The 21,429-nt window shown below is 43.6% G+C and overlaps 1 protein-coding gene across 1 annotated transcript in view; it reads right to left on the bottom strand.

Annotated features, from left to right (window-relative positions):
• Positions 1–1,519: 1,519 nt before the first annotated feature.
• Positions 1,520–21,429, bottom strand: part of LOC142588589 (ATP-binding cassette sub-family C member 2-like) — a 121,023-nt gene continuing 101,113 nt past the window's right edge. The window contains exons 7-8 of the mRNA XM_075700425.1: positions 12,668–12,862; positions 1,520–1,958 (exon numbers count right to left, since the gene is read on the bottom strand). Coding sequence (XP_075556540.1) covers positions 1,793–1,958; positions 12,668–12,862 — 361 coding nt within the window. The 3' untranslated portion in view covers positions 1,520–1,792. The remainder of the gene's footprint in view (positions 1,959–12,667; positions 12,863–21,429) is intronic.

The raw sequence follows: 21,429 nt of genomic DNA, 5'->3' as shown, positions 1-21,429 counted from the left end.
CTACCGCGAAGCTGTATTTGGCAACGTGCCCCTTTTTTTCTGTATTCGTAAAAGAGGCTCGGGTAGACGAAGAAATCCATATAGCTCTGCTCATTCGGCTCCGAGGTAGAGCCAGGTCAGCAATCTGGAGGGGGGATATTCTGTAATATTCCAATGTGTAGGCCCCTTTACCATGACGTCAACATCACCTAGCGACGTTATCAGCAGTTGCGTTCTGGCCGTGCTATGGGTAGGACGCGTACTTTGCGCAACGAGAAAGAGCAGCGAGCCCTCCAAGAGCAACAACGAGAGCGCAAGACGGAATAGGTGCGAAGGTGTCGGAAAGCCGCTAACGCCGAGCGCGTGTTGGTCGACGGGCCTGCACCACCGCGTAGCCACCTTCCGTCCGACGAAGAACAGTAGCGTGTCCCTGAAGATGGGGCCGTCATTGCAATGGTGTACATCCCACCGTCTACGTCCAAGAAGGAGAATAACACGTTTTAGACCTGCGTGCTCGGTTCCATCTCTCCTATCGACTCTGTGTCCATCGTCATTGTAGGCGATTTAAACATCATTCTGACCTGGCCAAGCGGAAAGTGGTTTGTGTCGTTCCTGTTGTATAGGTTCGGCACACACATGTACATATACCAAACACATACACATGTTATACATATGTCAATGTACCAACTACGCGTCATCGGTCATGTATAGACTTTACGTTTGCTAAAAATCTTCACAGCAGCAGTAATAAGTGGGCCTGCATTTGCAGTGATTCGAAATCTGCTATACAGTGTTTTGATAAAGGCTACGTAGCTGATGTTGCAGCTAAACCTTTTGAAAACATTGGGATTATGAGAATTGAAATCCGATGGTGTCCTGCGCATATGGGGAAAGTGGACGAAACTCGGATAAACCTGAATGAGGTTGCTCATGACTTGGCACGAGGACTTGCTAACCATGACAGTCACAACCGAGCCGTTCACCATCAAGCCAGGGAATCTGGAGTTCATTTATTAACATACAACGGCTTTACCAAACACTACTATTGAGGACGCAGGCGATTTGCCACATTCAAAACTGAACAGGGGTCAGGCAGTCTCACTGCGCTTAGGTGCAGGTACATATCCCACACCGTACTCCATTAAGCAAATATATCCATAGAGGGAGATTAAGACGGACTGCAGCGATTGTAATGGCATCATTGGAATAAGACATATGCTGGCGGGGTGTCCCGCGACTCTCCCCAACCTCGTTGTAGAATGGACGCAGTGGGAGAAAAGGATTCAAAGCCCATTGTTTCAGGACCAACTAAGGGCCGTCCAGAGGGCCCATGATGTCGCTGAAAGGCTTGACCTGACAGTGCCAAGGTGGGAGCGTCCAGCTTTGGCTTAAGAAGTCGAGCCTCCTCACCTCATTACAATAAATGTTTTCGCACACACACCGTCGTTCAGCTCATGGCCCTCTATCATAATGAGTATAAAGCGATGATCACTATGGTAACCAAATAAAGTAAGAGGCAGTAGAATCAAGAAAACACAGGTACGTGTCTTTATTCTATCAATGTAGTAATCACCATGCACTCAATATAGTCATCACTATACATAGCTTCGCTGGTCATGCTCCTTCACAGAGTGGAATGGTGATGACTTTTGTAGATGCCTTGTTCCTGCTTATGTCTTCTCTTTATTAAGCTGGCAATCTGACAACGGTGTGAATGTGTACAGAGAGGTTTTCGCATAACTCATCGTTTTGTTATTTGCAGTTATCATTTCTTGCCTGTATGAGGGCTCACATGTTGCCGCAGTCAGCAGACTTACAGGTGAGTGCCAACCGTGTTCGCCGGCTCCGAAACAACGCGAACATCCTCTGCTGTAAGTCCTGCTCTATTCAGCATGGTGTGAAAACGAGAACACGGATTTGATGCAAGCTCAAGTGTGGGTCCAAACTCGGCAACGTGGCCTCCATCCATGACTAGGATCCTGCGCAATAATGTAAAGACGCGTGCTCAGCGCTATGACGCCAGCATGCGGTGTACAGTGCAGGTCCTATGACCTTGTGAACAACATTAAGGATGACTACCCTTTGCTTGAGTAGTTGGCCTATATTTATTGCAAATATGCTTTGCACAAACTGAAAACAAACACATGGTCAGAACTAAGTATAAAAACAAGAAAACGCTCACTTCCAACATCGATGCGAACGTTTGCGTCTATAAATAGAATTCCTTCTCGATTGTTAAACAATATAGGCACCATTAAAACACCTGACGAATAAATATGGTCTTTGTAAACCGGCTTTGCGGTTCACTTACTATGAAACAAGCAAATCTGACCATGCTTGCACAATATTAACGATTCATTAAGATGTGCAGGTGTGAAGTTGCGAATCATTCGGCAAGAATCACGTTACACTTATAATTTGCGCATTTCGGTTCTTAGCTTCAGCACTTTTTATTTTTACTCTCGATGTACGCGTAAATCATCCCTAGTGAATCCATAGGTGCCATCCGTCTGAAGAAATATATTTATCACCGGTAATAGCTTATGAAAACCCCATTACAGTAACCGCTTCTTTTCCCTTTATGCTTCGAATATCATAGGTACGTTTGAAAACCATTCATCTCCACTTCATCTAAAGTGATATTTATTGGAGGTATGGGGTCTCCGTCCTCGTTGAAACGGAGATCTGTTGCACCATCTGATATCCAGACCAGGTACGCAGGGCTGGGCAAAGATACTTTCCAATGGTATCGTTTTTTTTTCCTTTTATCAATTTGTTGATGTATGGGAGTCCCCTTGACAGTTTCTAACTTTGGGACTCTCTGTGTAGTGCTTATTTTGCATACAATTCTTCGTAAAACTGACATCGTTGATGAATAAACTTGAACTTGAACTTGATACAATGCAAGATACTCGGGCAGCAAGTATTTGAGATACATATAGAAGATACTACCGCAACTGGTGTATTCGATACGATGCTGTCAGTTTGTGTCATGTTATAGTTCGATACCTTCGTGAATATCTTAGTATAGATGTTTCTAATGCAACAGCAAGCTCGCAAGCAAAAAGTTGTTTGCTTGGAAATTGGTTAATTCCGACCGGCTATGTTTCACTTGAATGAAATGTCTGCCAGTATCTCAATATTTTTGTCTCTCTAGATGAAATTATACTTTCATTCCGAAACAGTCTATTGGGTTGCTGTAGCTATTACCATGAAAGCTTTTTATACGTGGCGCTGTCAGTGGTCTTTCCTTGTCGCTTTTCTAATTGATGGGAGTCACTGCTCCGCTTGCTGACCAACTAGCGGGTCGCAATCAAGTTACAAGAATGTCAATAAGAAGCATGTGCACGATGGTGCAAACACCGCTGTTGAGTTTTACCGTTTTACCGAAAACGTATTACTGTTTACGCAATATCGAATTACCGGACAAGTGCACAGCAGCACCAACCCTGGTAGCGACATTTTCTGACGCATCATGCATACAGAGAGCACACAAAGCTGCGATGACCTTTCATATTCTTTACAGCATCCTGATGTCATCGCCTGCCCTCGCTAGAGGGCTCTGGCGGAAATAAAAAAATTATGCCGCTGCGTTTAGTTACATTCTTGTGGCGTTGGTGGCATCAGTAGCAGCTTGAGAAGTAGAATTTAGCCAGTGTTTTTATTTGCGCACGCTGATGTTGCGATAGCAGTGTCTTGTGCCTTAAGATACGCTATTCATTCTTTCATGCATCGGAAAAAGAGATATTGATACATATCATGCCAGACTTATCATGATAAAGATGCGAGATACCCAAAGACTATCTAAGAAAGCATCCAAGATCGCGTTATTCAATAGTGCCTAGCACTAGCAATAGGTTGCGCTTCCACATCCTCATGACTCCGGCTGATTTTTCGGTCGCGATGGTCCGCACGTAGAAGAATGGCTACGCAGGCGCGAATGTGTGAGCAAAGGGAAAATGTGGGGCCCCACTATGATTCGAGCTTATGCTATTTTCCACGTGGCAACAACTCCGCGTGTTCGGCTCCGAATACATGAAGAGGAACTTACTAATTCGGAGCTGTTCAAGCAGAAGCTGTCCGACCTTTTTGGCAATACCTCTGGTCGACAGCTAGCCAGAAAAAAAGCAGCTTCCTTCCCGCACCCAAAGTGTTACCGAGTCATACATCTCCCACAATCAAGACGTTCTCGCCCCTTGTCACAAAACGGACACGACCATGGCAGTGTCCGACAAAGTATGACATATCCTCAAATGCATTGCGGATGACTCATGCAATCTCCTGCTTTTACGAACATTTCTATGCCGATGCCGTCATAAGGGAGTGCCGTCGGTTTGAGCTCATCTCTGATCATTTTGCGCTCATCGATTGCTCCGCAAGGAGTGCCCGCCTTGAGCGCCCCCCCACCCTCTCTGCCATCATCCTGCTCCACCCGAGATTCGCGTAAGGCTGACTGACTTTCTTCATGTGCCACCGCACGTCCTGACGGATATTGAACTGGTCCGTGCCAGTTCAAGAAGGAAATTACTTTGCATCATCAATTACTGCCGCTGTTCTCAAGCACTACGTCACAGTCTCTCAAACCGTGCTAACTGTCACCCACAACTGCACTTTCTTTCCTGCGGTGAAATTTGCGTTCACAGTGCAAGTGCCGCCAACGGGAATATCACTAGCCACAGTCAGTGCTTTAACTGATCAATCTCCGTGACAAGTTATAAATGTGTCATGGAAATTGCTCACGACGGCATTCAAAAACCTACGCGATCGCCTCTTCACAGAGTAAAAAGTTGTTGGACATTGTGCCCGACTTGTTTCGCCACTGAAGGTCTTAAGCGCTCTGCTCGAATTCCTAAGGGCTTGTGAATTGTGCGATGGACTTTGAAAGTCGTAGGGCGTACTTTCATGTTATTGTGTGCATTTCACTTATTATTGCGATAGCCTAATATGCGTATTTCCGCCATCGGCGTTGCCGTGAGGTCCCATATAAAGTACAAGGGTGCTAACACCATTGCCTTGCGCCCTACGCTGTATGTGTGAGTGAAGGCGTGCGAGAGGAGTCGACAATCGCGGCTCAATCTCGCCCGACACAAAAGCGGGGAGGAAGTGCACCGTCCTCCGTCGTGCACGAGGCACCCAATATTGCGAGGCGCAAGGCGAGGGAGAAAAGAGGGAGGCGTCGTTCTATTCCGGCTGCAGCTGTGTATGTGGCTACTTTACGCGGTCGCCCGGTCATATCTTGAGAGCGATCTGATTAAGGGTATAGTCTATCTGCGTTGACTGCTGATGGCTTTGTGCATGTTGTGCATTCTCAGCGCTCAGTTTGCTTTGAAGTGATAAACAGTAGAAAGGCCACCTCGTTCGCTGCTGCTTCCGCGTTTCCTCATGCCAGAGATATGTCAGGAAATTTCCATGGTCATCGAGTCATATGTGTTCATGTTTGCTTTTGCGAGCGTTACGTTATAATGATAATTTAGTTAGTCTGCCTTCGTCTACAAGTTATGCGGCCGATAAAAATACTGACTTTACTTTGTATAGCTGTCCAATAATTTCCTATCCCTATCGATGCTTCGCTCTAGGGCGAAACTGTGACTTTTTTCAGTTGTTTCATTTTTTTTTCATCTTCTATTCCCCTTATCCTTTTCCCAGCGCAGGGCAGCCAGCCGGTACCAAAACTGGTTAACCCGTTGCCTTTCCTTGCCTTTTGTCTCTCTGTTTCTCCCTTAACGGACCGCTGCATTGAGACGTTTGCTGTCGGCGTCTCTCGTGAGCCTTGCAAGTCTGCCATTTATTCTAACAATGCCTTTGCGAAACGTATTGCCGCGGATTTCTTGCCTGGTGAAGCTGAAGCTCTCGGTCACTTATCATATTTTACAGATATATTTCTCACCTAAATAGCCGCTCCTTGGACCACACATTTTTTGTGAAACACCGTATCCAGACCGAAGATGTTCAGCCAATTCATCGACTACTTAGCGAGTTTCAGCGTTGAAGTGGCAAGTAATGAAGGTAGAAATGAACAAGATGCTAACAAACGATACTGAGTCATCATCAAGTCACCATTTGCCTTAGTGAAAAAGAAAGACAGCACGTGGCCACTCTGCGTCGACTATCGCGACTTCAATCACATCGCAACGAAGAATGTCTACCCACTGCCCCTTATACATGACGCCCTTGGTTGTCTCTATTGTGCCCAGTAATATACATCAATCGACCTTAATATATTATTGGATTTTACGTGCCGAAATCATTTCTGATGATGAGACACACCCCGGAAAGTTTCCCCACCTGGGGCTCTTTAACGGGCAGCTAAATCTAATACACGGGTGTTTGAACATTTCGTCTCCATCTAAATGCGGCTGCAGTGGCCGGGATTTGATCCCGCGAACTCGTGCTTAGCAGCCCGACACCATAGCCACTAAGCAACCACGGCGGATTATACATCGACCTTCTGTCAGTGTATTGTTATAGTGTTGTGTTCTCGGTCGTCAAAAGAGACCTTCTATAACAACGAACGGACTGTATCAATTTGACGTAACGCCCTTCCGGGCGAAACTGTGTCTTCGGCCACCTTCGATCACATGATGAACTATTTAGGTCTTTAAATACTCGACCTGTGTACGATTCCTCAATGGCGTTACAGTGTTCTCACCTACCATCAGCGCACACCATGAACGACTCTCAGCCATTCCTGGTATTTTTTGAAAGGCTGACCTGCAGCTCAATTTAAAAATACCATTTTGGCCATCATCAGATAAATCTACATGTACCTCTAGTTGATGCTTCTGGAATCCGACCTAAACCGGGAATAATTCGTGCAGTCAAAGACTTTCCTGTGCCTCCCTAAACTAACACGTCGGCAATATCGCAGGACTTTGCTGCTACTTTCACTTTGCTAAAACGTAGCCACCTTAGCAAGGCATCTCGCACACCTCCTAAAACATGTGTGCCTATTTCGTAGGGCTCCTGTCTAGCTAACGCCTTCTCTTGTCTCACAACTTTACTCACCACCCCACCGGTACTCGGCCACTTCGACTCTTCAGCTGCAGGCTTGGCATGACGTCTGACAACAGCGAAATATGTCGAGAGATAGTGGGGCTGTACTAATCCAGATACAACCAAATTAGGAAGGCAGTAAGCTTGAACAAACACACTCCCACACCAGAACAGGAATTGGCCCCCCTGGGGCAGTATTAGACCACAACCTCCCCAATGATACCTACAATTAACTCACTGCCCTCAGTCCCCAGCAGGTCCAGAACACCTGTCCAATGCGGCGGTCAGACATGTAACGCAGCAGAGGGTGCTAAAGAGCTCTGGGTCCAGACAGGCCGCCCACGGTAACTGACCCTGTCCACCTTTAATTGCCGAAGTCTGTCGAGTTAGACTTGCGTAGGATCACTGTTTGAGGAAGTATAAGACATTCTTTGGGATATCATCGGCCTTTGTGAGATTAGAAGAACTGACGAGGCTTATAGGTTGCTGAATAACAGCCATGTACTATGCTATAGAGGTCTCCCTGATAAGAAGCAATACGGAGTGGGATTCTTAATCCATAAGGACATAGCGGACAACATTGACGAATTTTCCAGCTTTTATAAAAGGGTAGCAGTAGTAGTAATCAAACTTAAGAGGTATAGAGAAAAGGCAGTACAAGCCTACGCTCCAGGATCCAGTCACGACAATGACCAAGTAGATCTGTTTTATGAAGATGTTGAATTAGTGATGAGGAAAGTGCAAACGCGGTATGCAGTATTAACGGGTGACTTCAGTACAAAAGTGGGGAAAAGCAGGTGGGTGAACTGAAAATTGGCATCTATGGCGCCGATTCTAGAAACGCTAGAGGAGAGGTACTGGTAAAATTCGCAGAAAGTAATAAGCTGAGAATAATGAAGCCTTTTTTCAGGAAATGCAGCAACAGAAAGTGCACCTGGAAAAGTCTTAATGGTGAAACAAGGAATAAAATTTACTTCATAAGTTCTGCCGATCCCTGCATAGTGCAGGATGTAGAAGTGATAGCTAGTGTAAAGTGCTGTGACCATAGGATAGTGAAGGCTAGGATTCAACTCAATTTGAAGAGAGAAAGAGTAAAATTGGTCAAGAAGAAAAAGGTCAACTGAGAGGCAGAAAGGAGAAAACCAGTGAAATTTAGGCTGGTACTTGCAAATTTGCAACGTTAGAACAGAGAGATGATGATGAGGACATACAGGTAATGCATGAAATCGTAATTAGGCTGGCTTCAGCGGCAGCAACTGAAGTACGAGGCAAGGCACCAAGGCAACTAGTAGGCATGCTCTCCCAACTAACAAAGGACCTAATAAACAAACGATAAAGAAAAAGTATCCAACTCAAGAGAGAAGATAGAACTCGTGGAACTGTCAAAACTGATCAACAGGGCGAAAGTAAGGGATGTTTGAAATTATAACGGGAGAAAGACTGAGGCAGCCGGCAAAAATGGACGCAGCCTGAAATTTGTTAGAAGGGATCTTGCATAGGACAAACCTACATGTATGCACTGAAAGATAAGCAGTGTAATATCATCAGCAATCACAAATGTGTAATAAATGCAGCGGAAGAATTCTATACTGACCTGTGAGGTACCAAGAGCACTCAGCAGAACTCCACTCAAAGCAATAATGAAGAGGATACAGAAACACCTCCAACAACTAGAGATGAGGTCAGAAGGGCCTTGCAGGACATGAAACGGGGAAAAGCGGCAGGAGAAGGCGGTATAACAGTCGGTTTGATCACAGAGGAGACATAATGCTTGGAAAACTGGCGGTTCTTTCGAAGAACCGCCAGTTTCAGTTGATAGACGAAGCGTCTATCAACTGCAAGGGTCACAGGATACTGGAAGAATGCAAACACTATACCAATCCACAAAAAGAGAGATATTCAAGAACTAAGAAATTAGAGGCCTGTTAGCTTACTCCCAGTATTGTATAAAATATTTACCAAAATTATCCCCAATAGGATAAAGGCAACACTAGACTTTAGTCAACCCAGGGAACAGGCAGGCTTCAAGAAGGAATTCCCAACAATGGAGCTATTAAATAGGGAAGGTTTAAGAGTAAGAATCGACGGCGAATACCTCAGAAAACTTCGGTTTGCCGATGACATTGCTGTATTCAGCAAAACTGCAGACGAGTTACAACAAATGATTGAGCACATTACCGGGGAGAGTGTAATTGTGGGGCTGAAGATATATATGGAGAAGACAAAGATAATGAAGAATAAGCGATCAAGAAAACAAGAATTTAGGATCGCCTCTAGGGTGTGTCAAGGACAATGTTTACCTAGGTCTGCTAATCACAAGGAATCCGGACCATGGGAACGAAGAATAAAAATGGGTTTGAACACATATGGCAGACACCGTGAGCTCCTGGCTGGAAGCTTACCGTTATCATTGAAATGGAAGGTATACAATCAGGGCAGTTGACTGGTGCTCACATATGGGGCAGAGACTTGGAGACTGACAAAGAAGCTGGAGAAGAAGTTAAAGACTGCACAAAGAGCGATGGAATAGACAATGCTAACCATAACTTTAAGAGACAGAAAGAGAGCGGTTTGGATCAGAGGGCAAACGCTGCAGACGACATTCTAATTGACATGAAGAGAAAAAATTGTGCTGGGCAGGTCATGTAATGCGTAGAGAAGATATCCGTTGGACCATTCGGGTGTCAGAATGGGTACCAAGAGAAGGTGAGCGCAGTAGAGGACGACATAACACTAGGTGGTATGACGAAATTAGGAAATTTGCGGGTGCTAGTTGGAATCGGTTCGCGCAGGACAGGGGTAATTGCAGATCGCGAGTAGAGGCATTCGTCCTGCAGTGGATATAAAATGGGCTGATGATGATGATGATGATGATGATGATGATGATGATGATGATGATGATGATGATGATGATGATGATGATGATGATGATGATGATGATAGATACGCAACCATGCAATTGGCCACGGAATCGGTACTGTTTGGGCGAAAGTTTAGCGTGGTCGTAACCTGGTTATTTCGTGCGCCAGCCACCTTTTGCCACCCTTGCAGTAAAGCTACTCTGTTATTGAGAGACTGTGACTTTTGTATGGGCGGTTCTGACATTTTGTCCCTGCCCATATGGCTGCTCCTTTTGTATTGTTACCGACCATCACACTCTCTGTTGACTTTCATCGCTTAATATTTCATCGCTTAAAGTGTAAGAAAGACTCGGATGATCTACATATGGGGGCGCCAGAACACTGCTTGCACCGTAACCCCGCAGACACGTACAACCCCAATGACACGGGTGCTTCCGCCTGTGTCCTCTCCAGCAACCAGCTTCTGAACATAGAGAATCGACAACGCCATGACGGAACTTTGCGGACCCTCAATGAGCGAGTTGGATCTAAGCCTACTTAGCCATTCATACGGTCGTTCTTGCTCCAGGGCGACGTTTTGTACCAGCGTAATTTTCACGTCCTTGTTCCTGCCCTTCTCTGTGTCGTCATTGACACCTTCGTTCTGCCATTCTTCATGAGCTTAATTGCGCACCACTTGCAGGCCATCTTAGTTTCACTCGTAGCTACGACCGTGTCCGCCGTCGGTTTGACTGGCCCGACCATTCCAGTGTCTGCACGCCAATACGTTGCGGCGTGCGAGCCCTAACACCATCGAAAAAACCAGCGACACCTTCCTGCTGGGGCTCTTCAGACCCTCGACATCACAACTGAGCCATTCTTGCGAATATGTTTATATCTGCTGGGTATTTTTCGCGAGTCTAACTCCAGCATCAAGTGGATACATGCGGTCAAGTATTACGCGAAGCGCTACGCCATTACCCGAGCGCTTCCGATTCCTTCTGCAAGTGACGTCGCCGATTTACCCGTACGCAACACCATTTTAGTGCATGGTGCCCCACGACATGGTACGACTGTGGTCGCACAATTTTTCGCCTAGTCATTGCCCACATTTTGAGGTCTTCCTGAACCAAGCACATGTTCATTGCGCCATGTTTAATCGGCCAGTGACTGAACGATTGAACTATCATCGACATGCCGTCTAAGTACATTTTGCCAGAACACCGTGACTGGGACATTGCACTACTTGATGTCACGTTTGCTTACAATTTTTCACGCCACGAAATGCCGATTATTCGTCGTTTTACCAGTATTTTCGGTGGCGACCTTGAATTGCCCTTGGGCAATTTACTTCCCTCTGCTAGTGCCTCTAGGAGCAAGTATGCACGCGAGGCCGTTGCCCATGTTGACCACGCGAGGCAGCTTGCCCGTACTTGTCTGTCGGCATGACAAGGAAATGACAAGCAGGTTTGCAATCAGCGGCACCATGACGTACGCTTTTCACCAGCTTCTCTTGTGATACTTTGGTCCCCTTCCTGTCGACTGGGGCTCATCGAAAAACGCCTTCCTTGTTACACAAGCCCCTCCCGCGTCGTGCGTCAAGCGACCGATGTCAGCGGTGTCATCGCTCCTCCTTCACTTGATGTCTTCCATGTCGCACGCCTAAGGGCTTACCACGCTCCACCTGATGGCCTGTTTTGACGCACCGGCACCGTGCTTCTTATAGCAGGGGTTGTGTTACGGCGAGGCTAAGAGAACGACGACGGTCCTGAAGACAACAAAAAGTTGAAACAGCCTCGATGGGCACTCTTACGTGTCTGTGAACGTTCGCTGTTCGTAACTAGATATTCTAAATCGTTCCATACTCGCGACGGCATGTTAAGTATTATTACGCAGGTTATACCCTTTTGTGAAGAATCCCGAACGAGTTGCATACAATTACTAAATTTCACTCGCATTGTACTTGCAACTCTCTTATACTAAGTCAATCATAGTTGCTACGGGTTGCTCAGTAGAGTTCTGAACATTAGAAAAACGCATTAGGTTTGGCTGGTTCTCAATCACTCTCCACCAACGTCACGTGCTCTGAGGCCCATCAAGCGATGTCAATGCTGCAGTAGCATTCACATCGTGCTCTGAGGCCCACATCCTGCTCTGAGGCCATCGTCTCTGAGGCCCACCAAGTGATGTCAATGCTGCCGTAGCAGCAGTCGTCAAGCCCTAGCGCGCTGAGCGATCACGCCATCCCAATACAGCGGTGCGGCGTTTCCGCTGCTGCTGACAATAGGACAGCAACGGCTCTGTATAATCCGGGACACTGAATTCGGTTGCAATTAACTATGGTGTCTTGGTATCCTGGTCGGGACAGTGCGACTGAACACGGACTGAGGTAACGCCACACAGTGCCGATGTATCGTTGGTAGCATGTTTCAGGGCACTAACATCGCTGCTCGTAAACACGCAGTCAAGTAATCAATTTCGAAACCTTGTACCCTTGATTTGCATCCAGAAAATATTTATATCTCAGCAGCTATCATCTGAGAAAAAAAATTTGATATTTCTCATTAGCGCTCGACCACCCCTACATTGATGATTTGGCATTTAAATCAATGCTTTCAATCTGTGTAATCAACTTGCGTTATTTATTATCTCAGCACTTACTGAGAAACACTATAAGATGCTGAAGAGGACAGCAAACAAAACTAAGCTGGTTGAATTCTCGTCACGCACCCTTGCATTTTTCAATTTTTGGCCCGGCTTATACGGAATACCACGTATTGTTTACCTAAGTGCTTTTTTGCTATCAAATCCGACCTATTGTGAGCAATAAGACGTTTAGGGTCAGCGCTGCATACTTGTCGTAGTCCAACACGGTGTCCAGTCTGTGCGCGATGGTGAGCATCGTGCACTCGCTGAAGCCCTCCCGCAATGTCCTCTGTATAAGCCTGTCCGTGTCACCATCCATGTGCGACGTGGCTTCGTCCAGGACCAGAATCCGCGGTTTTCGCAGCAGGGCCCTTGCGAGACAAACCAGCTGTCTCTGTCCGGCACTGGGGCACATAGAGAGAACACGTTCACGTAGTCAGGGCCATAATTGCAGCATCCAATCTGGCTGATGCGCACATGATGGAACAATTACTCCCACAAAATCGTGTCACGAATCGCAGCATACGTCTGCGCCCTCTTTCAGTATTCCTGCGATCGGCGCTTCGTAACCACAAAGGCATTGCAATTGAAAAGATTGAAGCTTTCTAACTCTCAAAGACGGACGTAGCTATGAAAAAGGCTTTATTTTAAATATATGGTAACAACTCATTTGCGAGCATCTTTGGCTGATCTAATCTAGGTGGTAATAAACTCTTTATTCATGCGCAGTTTTGTCATTTTATTCGGTGACACATCAAAGTAATCAGTCGGCCGAGAAAACTAAACCTTTATTCCCATATAATGAAAATTCTGCCGAATAAGGTTTGCTTTAAGTAATTTGTTATACATCAATCAAGCAATAGTAGATAACTGCGGTTTTCCGAAAGATTGGATTATTAACCATGCTGCCCATTAAAGGTGTGAAATGCCGATGCGTGGACCACCGACAGAGAACCGGAGCCATTAAACGCGCCAAGTGCCTCACATTTCCGGCCAGGATCGGGGCTAAAGATGCCTTTGAGCGGCGTGCGTTAGTAGAAATTATTTGTGCGTGCTGACTACTGCTGTTACTACCCAAGCAATAGTGCTTGTATCATTATTCACTGGTATGAGGGCGAAACCGCAAACCCCACACTAGAACCGTTCTATATCCATTATTTGTGCAGCTTACTTAAAGAAACCGTCGGTTCCGCAGCATGAACCAAAAACATTTAGACGTGCATTAGAAGCCTGCACACACGTTTGCCCTAACAGTGCCGATAAAGTGAAACTCATTTATTTATACTAGTAAAGCACGCCTTGAGTTTATATATCTCTTCATTTGTCAAAGTAACGAGCATTACAGATATTCCCTACAGGAGAAAATAAGATCAAGCTCTCACTCTTTTAAATTTCGCTCTAGAACAGCACCGCCAGTATATTTGTGTTACGCAGAGGATTTCAAAGCACTGCTTTATATTCGCGCCAACCAAGGCTAGCTACTTTATTAAGAGTGGGTAGACGAGCTCTTTGGTTTCTATTTAAACTCAATATAGTCATAACGTAACAAATATTTATATAGATTGGAGCAAACACACTAAATTCGTGACAGCAGGACAAGCTGGGGCCGTTTTTATTACTTCCTTTGTGGGTTCTTAAGCTCCCTCTCCTATTATTTCCTCTTTTTCATTACATTGCATTAGTGCGAAATCGTGCAATTGCCATTGAATTCAACTTAAAATTGCTCTTTTTATTTACCTGTAGTGGCAGTTCACGAAAAAAGTAGAGCGCTTACGAAAAGAAAAGTTTCGCCCAATATCTCTGATTTCATCGCGCTGCAAGATACTTGAACACATTCTCGCACATTTCATAACCGAATTCCTTGAACGTAATAGACATATATCTAATCACGAGCGTTGAGTTCGCTATAACCTGTCAACAGTCACAAAGCTTACTACTGCGATTCATGAAATCGCTTCAACCCTTTATTCGGCCGGACAGATTGGTCTAGTCTTTTTTTTCGATTTCAGCAAAGCTTCTGATCGTATATCCAGTAGTAAACTTCTTAACAAACTTCATTGATTTTTCCTAATGCCTTTTATCATCAATTGTATCAAACAGTGGTGGGCCAACCGAACGCAGTTTGTGAATGTCGATGGGTACTCGTCCACGCTTTTGACAGTTACGTCTGGCGTGCATCAGGCAAGCGTCTTGGGAGCCATTCTTTTTCTCTTGTATGTAAACGATATCACCACTGCTTTGTGTCCTGGTGCTCAAATTAGGTTGTTAGCTGATTATTGTTTGATTTTCAAAAAAGTGACGTCCTGGGACGACCAGATTTCATTAAACTGTCTAGCGAAAACTCACGAATGGTGCACAAGATCTTCTATGTCCTTGAACTCGGAGGAAATTTTGTTGCTACGCTTTACTAATAAAAGAAAAACATGTTTTATTCACGTGTGCAATTAATATCAACACCATAACAGAAGCCACTGAATACGAATATTTGGCATTGACAATCACTAACAACCTTAAATGGACCTCCCACATCGAAAACATTCCTACAACAGATACTTGGACACTTGGCTTACTTAGACCCAAAATAAAAAGCACCATCCCATGCAAAACTTGTTGCCGACAAAACATTCCTTTGCCTGAAATTCGACACGCGAGCGTAGTTCGGGATCCCCACTATCGAAAAGATAAACACAGGCGCGATATGATCCAGCGGCGGGCAAAACGCTTTATATTTAACAAATATAAAGAGATTCACCGTCGTTCATAATGCTGGTAAATATGATGGTAGCATTACGGCACGGAAGGAGAATAGCGAGACTTATAAATTTTTATTTTTCCTTTTGTCACAACAAACTGCATGTGAATGCGCGCGCATATATTCAGCCCTTCTTGTCTCGCATGTCGGGAAATCGGCATCGTTACAGTATACTTCTGTATCAAACGCGCATAAACATATCAAATACTCATTTCTTCCGCGAACTATTACTGATTGGAATGAACTGCCTGAAAAATTGGTTTAATCAGAATGTGTAAGTGCTTCTGAAAATGCGTTACTTGATATATTAGTATTTTAGCATTTTCAATTTTTTGGAATCTAAACCTTTTATTGATGCACTATTATTTCATAATTTGCAACACGTTGAATTTGTACACCAGACGTATTTCGGGGATTTTTGCTTCTTCCTGCTGTTATGTGTATTGAACTCGATTGTGAGCTGTATTTTTTTGTACCTTCCTATGAGCGGTATTTTTTTATCTGCGCAAGTTGCACTGGTTTGCATTAGTGGTTCTAGTTACACTAATATGTTTGCTTTGTATTATCCAGTTTGTGTGCTTGTGTACCGTGGCACTTCATTCGTGCCAAAAACTGGGCAATTGTATAAACAATTTCCCACCTGCATGGTCCTTCACGACAGTAGTAAGTATACTATAGCAAAATAGATAAGTAAAACAAAAATAATTCGTTTCCTTGTTATTGTGCCTCTGCTGATCTATTTGGGCATATCCGTTGACACTTTCCAGCCAAAACAGATTCGCTTTAATGTGAGCCTATTTGTTGCTTGAGCCTCTGGGCGTTATTGCCTTCGCGCACAAATTTACTGTCACCTTTTGCCTTGTTTAAAAGTACACTGGCATATCCTTGAGTTCCTAAAACGGCGTTCTCCCGTCGAACAACACCAGAATAAGACCGCAGAAATTGGTGCCCTTTTCACTCTGCCGGGTACCCCAGCGATATTCAACTAATTTGTAAAAAAAAACTGGTACAATATTAAGGTATGACATGCATCCTACCTATTTCAATCTTTGATCTTTTCGGACCAGTAAAACATCTTCTTGTGCTTAATGTCTAGATTATTTGATAAAATTATCTTTAAAAATTATTCTTTCACTTTTATATTAAGACGCGGCTGATGCTGGGAAAACAGTTCTTGTGTCCAGTGGATAGTTAAGCACAGATGTTTTATTTCACGCACCAGTAATGTGGCCTATAATCTGGTCCTGTTGTGTGGGAACGGATACATTGGCAAGACAATCCTTTGCGCCATTGTTACCTTAGCGGGACGCCAGGGAAAGGTAGAAATTGAGAACAGGTATTCACACTTGGTAGCCCACAGTGTGTTATCTGGATGTGTTTCACTCTACAAAAGGCTACTGTGGTAGATAATCATAATGACAAAGACAAAAGAATTAAAAAAGGTGTGTGTCAGTCATCCGTCCGTGACCTCCAGTGTTTATAGAAACACTTATTTCTGTATATGTGCCAAGCCAGGGAGGCTTTACCTAACTCAGTCATGCTTGCTAAGTTAAAGATTGGAATAAGAAAAATCACAAGAACATTTTATGAGTGATTAGTAAATGTGGCACCTAATGTAACTTATTCATGTAAGTCCTGAGGATAGATTACAGCCAGTGCATAATCTGCTCATACAGTATACCTTGTGATGAGTAAAAGAAGCCTTCCTCACATCTTCCTCTTGGTTTCTTTTGGATCTTAGTGCACCATGTGTATTGTTACAGCTGCGTGCTTGTAGCTGGGTATAGTTTGTTTATGTGTTCTGCTTCCTCCCTTGTCCTCATTATTCATGTGCTATCTTTGCCGTAACTAAATATAGCTACCTGTGCTACATATTTTGTCAGCGCGTTTGCATTATGGCAAGTTTTGTATTAGCGGTTATTGCAATCTGTGAAATTGTCTGTGTCAGCTATTATACTTCGTCCAGGAAAAGTATGTTTGTCAACATAAATAAACAATTACTATAAATGTAGGTGTATTTATTTTTGGAATATTATCTGTTGGCGATGCTTTTATACACTATTGCATGTTGTATGACAGGATAACATTGATGCACAACTCTTTACTGTGGCACAACTCTTTAATGTGGGGGAAAAGTGCCAACAAGAGTAGCATAAGGTAAGACAGGTGTTTTTACGGTTATATTGGATTATCAATTGCGAAACAGTTGTTTTCAGCACGCATAGTATAACGCATAAAATATGTAATCTAAGTTGTAATATTGTTTTTGCACTTGATGATCTGGGTCTCCTTTGTACATAAATGCAGCCTTTTTTATTTGTTATGTGTTGCTTACTTGCTTAGGATGTTAAATCGTAAGTTCTAAATAAAAACACGTCTATAAGAACAGTGAAATAGGTTTAACTTATAAAAGTTTTGACATTAGAGACATGTGCAGTGCTGAATTGAACTTCTACATGAGTTACACAATATTTTGAGGTCTCATTATGGTTCATAGTTGCATTGCAGTGTCATGCATATGCACCTGCAGGCTACATATTGCATGTTTATTTGACTGTCTTGCTTGGTTGGCTATTGATTCCACTTTAATAGTAATCAGAACTGTCTTGCTTTCATGGTGATTCTGTGCTGACTAATACATTTGAATTTTCCAGAAGACAACAAAGCGTGATGAAATGTTAAATTTTGTTGCTAACCTGCACTGTCCTTGGCAAGTTTGCTATGGGTTCTTTCTTATATGTTGTCTATTTACAGTAGTCATGTTGAGAGCTAGCCGTAGTCGGTGTGTACTTGTAGTAAAAGCTGGTGACACATTTCGAAAAGCTGCTCGACAAAGTCATCCGAGAGTCAAACGACTTACATGGATTAGTTATTTTACTCTATTTGCAAGAGACCTGCACCACGCACTAAGTGTAACTTGATAGGCACTGCTGGAGTCAACAGAGTCATCAAGAATAGTTACCCGAATCCTTCAGCAGTGGTCATGTGACCCTTTATATTGAGTCGTCTGACTCATGCAGAACAGTTAACGGACTCCCTCAGCACTAGTCGTGTAACCCTTTTGGGAGGGTTAGGAGACTACTACAAGAGAGTGTGCATGGCTATTGTGTGTGGAGTCACGTAACCACCTTGTATCGAGCACAGATAGTCTCGGGACTCTCTGCCGAAAAAGAGTTCGGGTGTCTCCCACAAAGTGTGTGGTATACGTGGCGAGTCCTGACTCTCCGAAAAGAGTAAGAGATACTCTTTTTTTTCTTAGTGTGAATGCTAGTAGCAAAAAAAAAACTACCCACAAATTGTTCTCCACAGAACTCCGGAACTCCGGACAGACAGAGAACTCCGACAGCCTTCAAGGTCGTCGCTTGACGTTAGCAACTCAGCCTTGAGTGACCTCTACGCATACTACAGCAACAGCTTTATATTGCGTGTGCTTGTGGAAAATTGTGGCTGCTTGCCAAGCTGACGCTCTTCTTGGTACATGTGCAGTTGAAACTAATATAAAAATGCTAAACTTCAATTATCCCGTCTGTATAAGTAAGCAGAAAATCTCCTTTCTTTAACTCTTCCACAGAAAACTTGATGCAGCTGGCCACACTTTCATGTCTAGTTTGAGTTTATGACACAGAACCAACCAACCCATTACGCCTTCTGTGGCTCCTGGGGAACCGCGACTACAGGCAAAGTATGCTTTTAGGTACCATCAATATACAATCAATTTGACTTTATTATCATAAAGTTTAGAGAACAAGCATTTTATTGACTTGTTTTACTATGATTTTCAAGATATCTTCAAGTTGATCCCATGAACATCGTCTGATGTCCCCTAAGATAGGAAATGAGGGACTCTAAATGTTTCACTACAGCAGTAACACCTCATGAAATCTGCACCATTTTTTAAATAAGGAGTTTGAATTTCGGCGCTACAAACTGCACCTCTTGACGCCTTCACAAACATACAACGATGCATTTACTTTTTCTTCGCACTAATGTGTGATTTACTCAATTTTTTCCTGACATCCTCCAAGAGGATATGACCAGAAGGCGTTGAACCACAGGGATATTGATCACAATGTATTGAATGCTTTGTGATGCCTACTCTTTGTAATTTCACCTGCTCTTAGCAGCGCTATTTGCGTTATTATGCCGCAGTTAGGATATGCAATTTTATGTGCCTAATTTATAAGACTAGGAGGAGTAGTCTCCTAGACATTTTCCTACTTCTGCTGAAAATATCACACTGCCCAAATACAAAATTGATCAGCCTTTCCACTCTGTGAAGGACAAGCAGCGAAGCTGAGGTGTGTTTTACCTCAATCGACGCATCCATGTATATGTGCATCATCATCATCATCACCATTATTATTATTATTATTATTATTATTATTATTATTATTATTATTATTATTATTATTATTATTATTATTATTATTATTATTATTATTATTATTATTATTATTATTATAAGCAACGATATCAGCAAGAGTAGCGCATGCGCACCAAGTTCACTGAAAGCGCAAGTTTCGTCTGCTAGGCTCTTTGCATGAGCAGGACGCAGCCCCTGGCACGATTAACCCCGTGCAAACTCCCCGGCTTATCAGATACATTTATGAATTTATTCAGTTGCCTCACAGGGCAACTGAAGGAGTATTGGGTGATGATGGATACAGGGAATCAGCAAAAAAGAAATGAGTAAAAAGAAATTATACATTGTTAGTGAGTAAAAATGAAATAACAAATATCTAACCATGTAATTACCGCGATGATGGAAACGAAACAACTGTGTAAAGTAGCAAAAAAGGAGTACCAAGAAATTATAGAAAAGGTAGCCGGGGAAGATAAAAGAAGAAGTTTCTAACAATGTTAAAGCAATACAAAACAAAAAAACAAAACTATGCAACTTTGCTAAACGTTCAGCTAAAAGATAGCGGCTTCCAGTGAACTTTCTGCACATGCGCTACTCTTGCTGATCTCTTCACCTTGCGATGTTAGGAAGCGCTCAACGGCCGGCCAGTCGGCGCCACCGCACGGTACTGTTATAGGATTGGTCGACAGAATCTTTTATATACATAGCGCGTATTCCTTGGAACAGGATTCTACGGCCGATAGGACACAAGCCATAATTCCATGCGAGAAGAAACAACAAAAAAGACAACGTTTCTAATTACCAAAACTTGTTGCTGTTGGGCGATTCGTGTCCACTGCCGTACTGCTAACCTTAGCCTGCAATTATTTTGTTCATAGTTTCAGTTCAGAACTAAGTCGAAATGACGTAGTGTATGTACCCACGGTTTTGTGCATCTTGCAGCTCACGGTATGAGCGGACATGTGCGTAAGACAAACGGGAATCGTACTACACGAAGCGGGAAGTCAATGCGGTAATCAAAAATACCCAATAATGCCGAAGAAAACAAGCTCCGGCATCATTGTGAAAGTTCACTGCTGAAACAAGCGTGGTGGTGTAAAAAAAGATTTAATTAAGGGAGTGATTAATTATCGCATGAATCGTCTTGTAACCAATTGTATTACATAAAAGCAAAAGCATATTCTTTTGTGTGGGTAGGAACTTTTGAGCAGACAAATTCTGTCGGTTTAGTATATACCTCTCGATTCAAATGGACCACAGAGATCTATGCCGCCATGAAGCATCGTGCAATAGGTCAGCAGTGTACCTTTCCATAGGCGCCTGCGATCCAATATATAGAATGTTAAATAGCGCGAAACTTTCATTGCACTAAATTGATAACGTGCCTTCGATGTACAATGAACTACACCCGTCAGCGTTCCGCGGCATACCGTGGCACTTATCCGTGCTTGTCAGGACGTATAATATTTCCCTCGTGCAGGCTCTTTATGTAGTCATGCATAGAAGATGCGCTCTTAAGGTATTAAATATTTAACAGTTAAGTAATATGTAAGGCTTCGGTTGCGTCAAGTCCATAGGCTCTGGGAAAGCACACGCTCACACAGCGACAAGCGCCGCCACGCACCCGTTTATTTCTATAGCCCCAGTGAGATATATCACTGTAGACACGTCATTCTGGCAAAAAAAATGTGCAGTATGCAGCACATAAAGCAGTCAATACGTTTTTTTTTATTTGCAAGCGCACAGCAAGTAACACGGCCACGGCCATGAGAATAGTAGATGAGAAAGAAAAGCGACAGCACACGGCAGATTTTGTTTTCCTAGCTGGAGAAGCATATTCTAAACGCCAGAATAAC

This window comes from Dermacentor variabilis, chromosome 7 (assembly GCF_050947875.1).
Source record: "Dermacentor variabilis isolate Ectoservices chromosome 7, ASM5094787v1, whole genome shotgun sequence".
NCBI lineage: Eukaryota > Metazoa > Arthropoda > Arachnida > Ixodida > Ixodidae > Dermacentor > Dermacentor variabilis.
The sequence above is the reverse complement of the archived record's forward strand: the minus strand, read 5'-3'. Positions and strand labels throughout refer to the sequence as shown.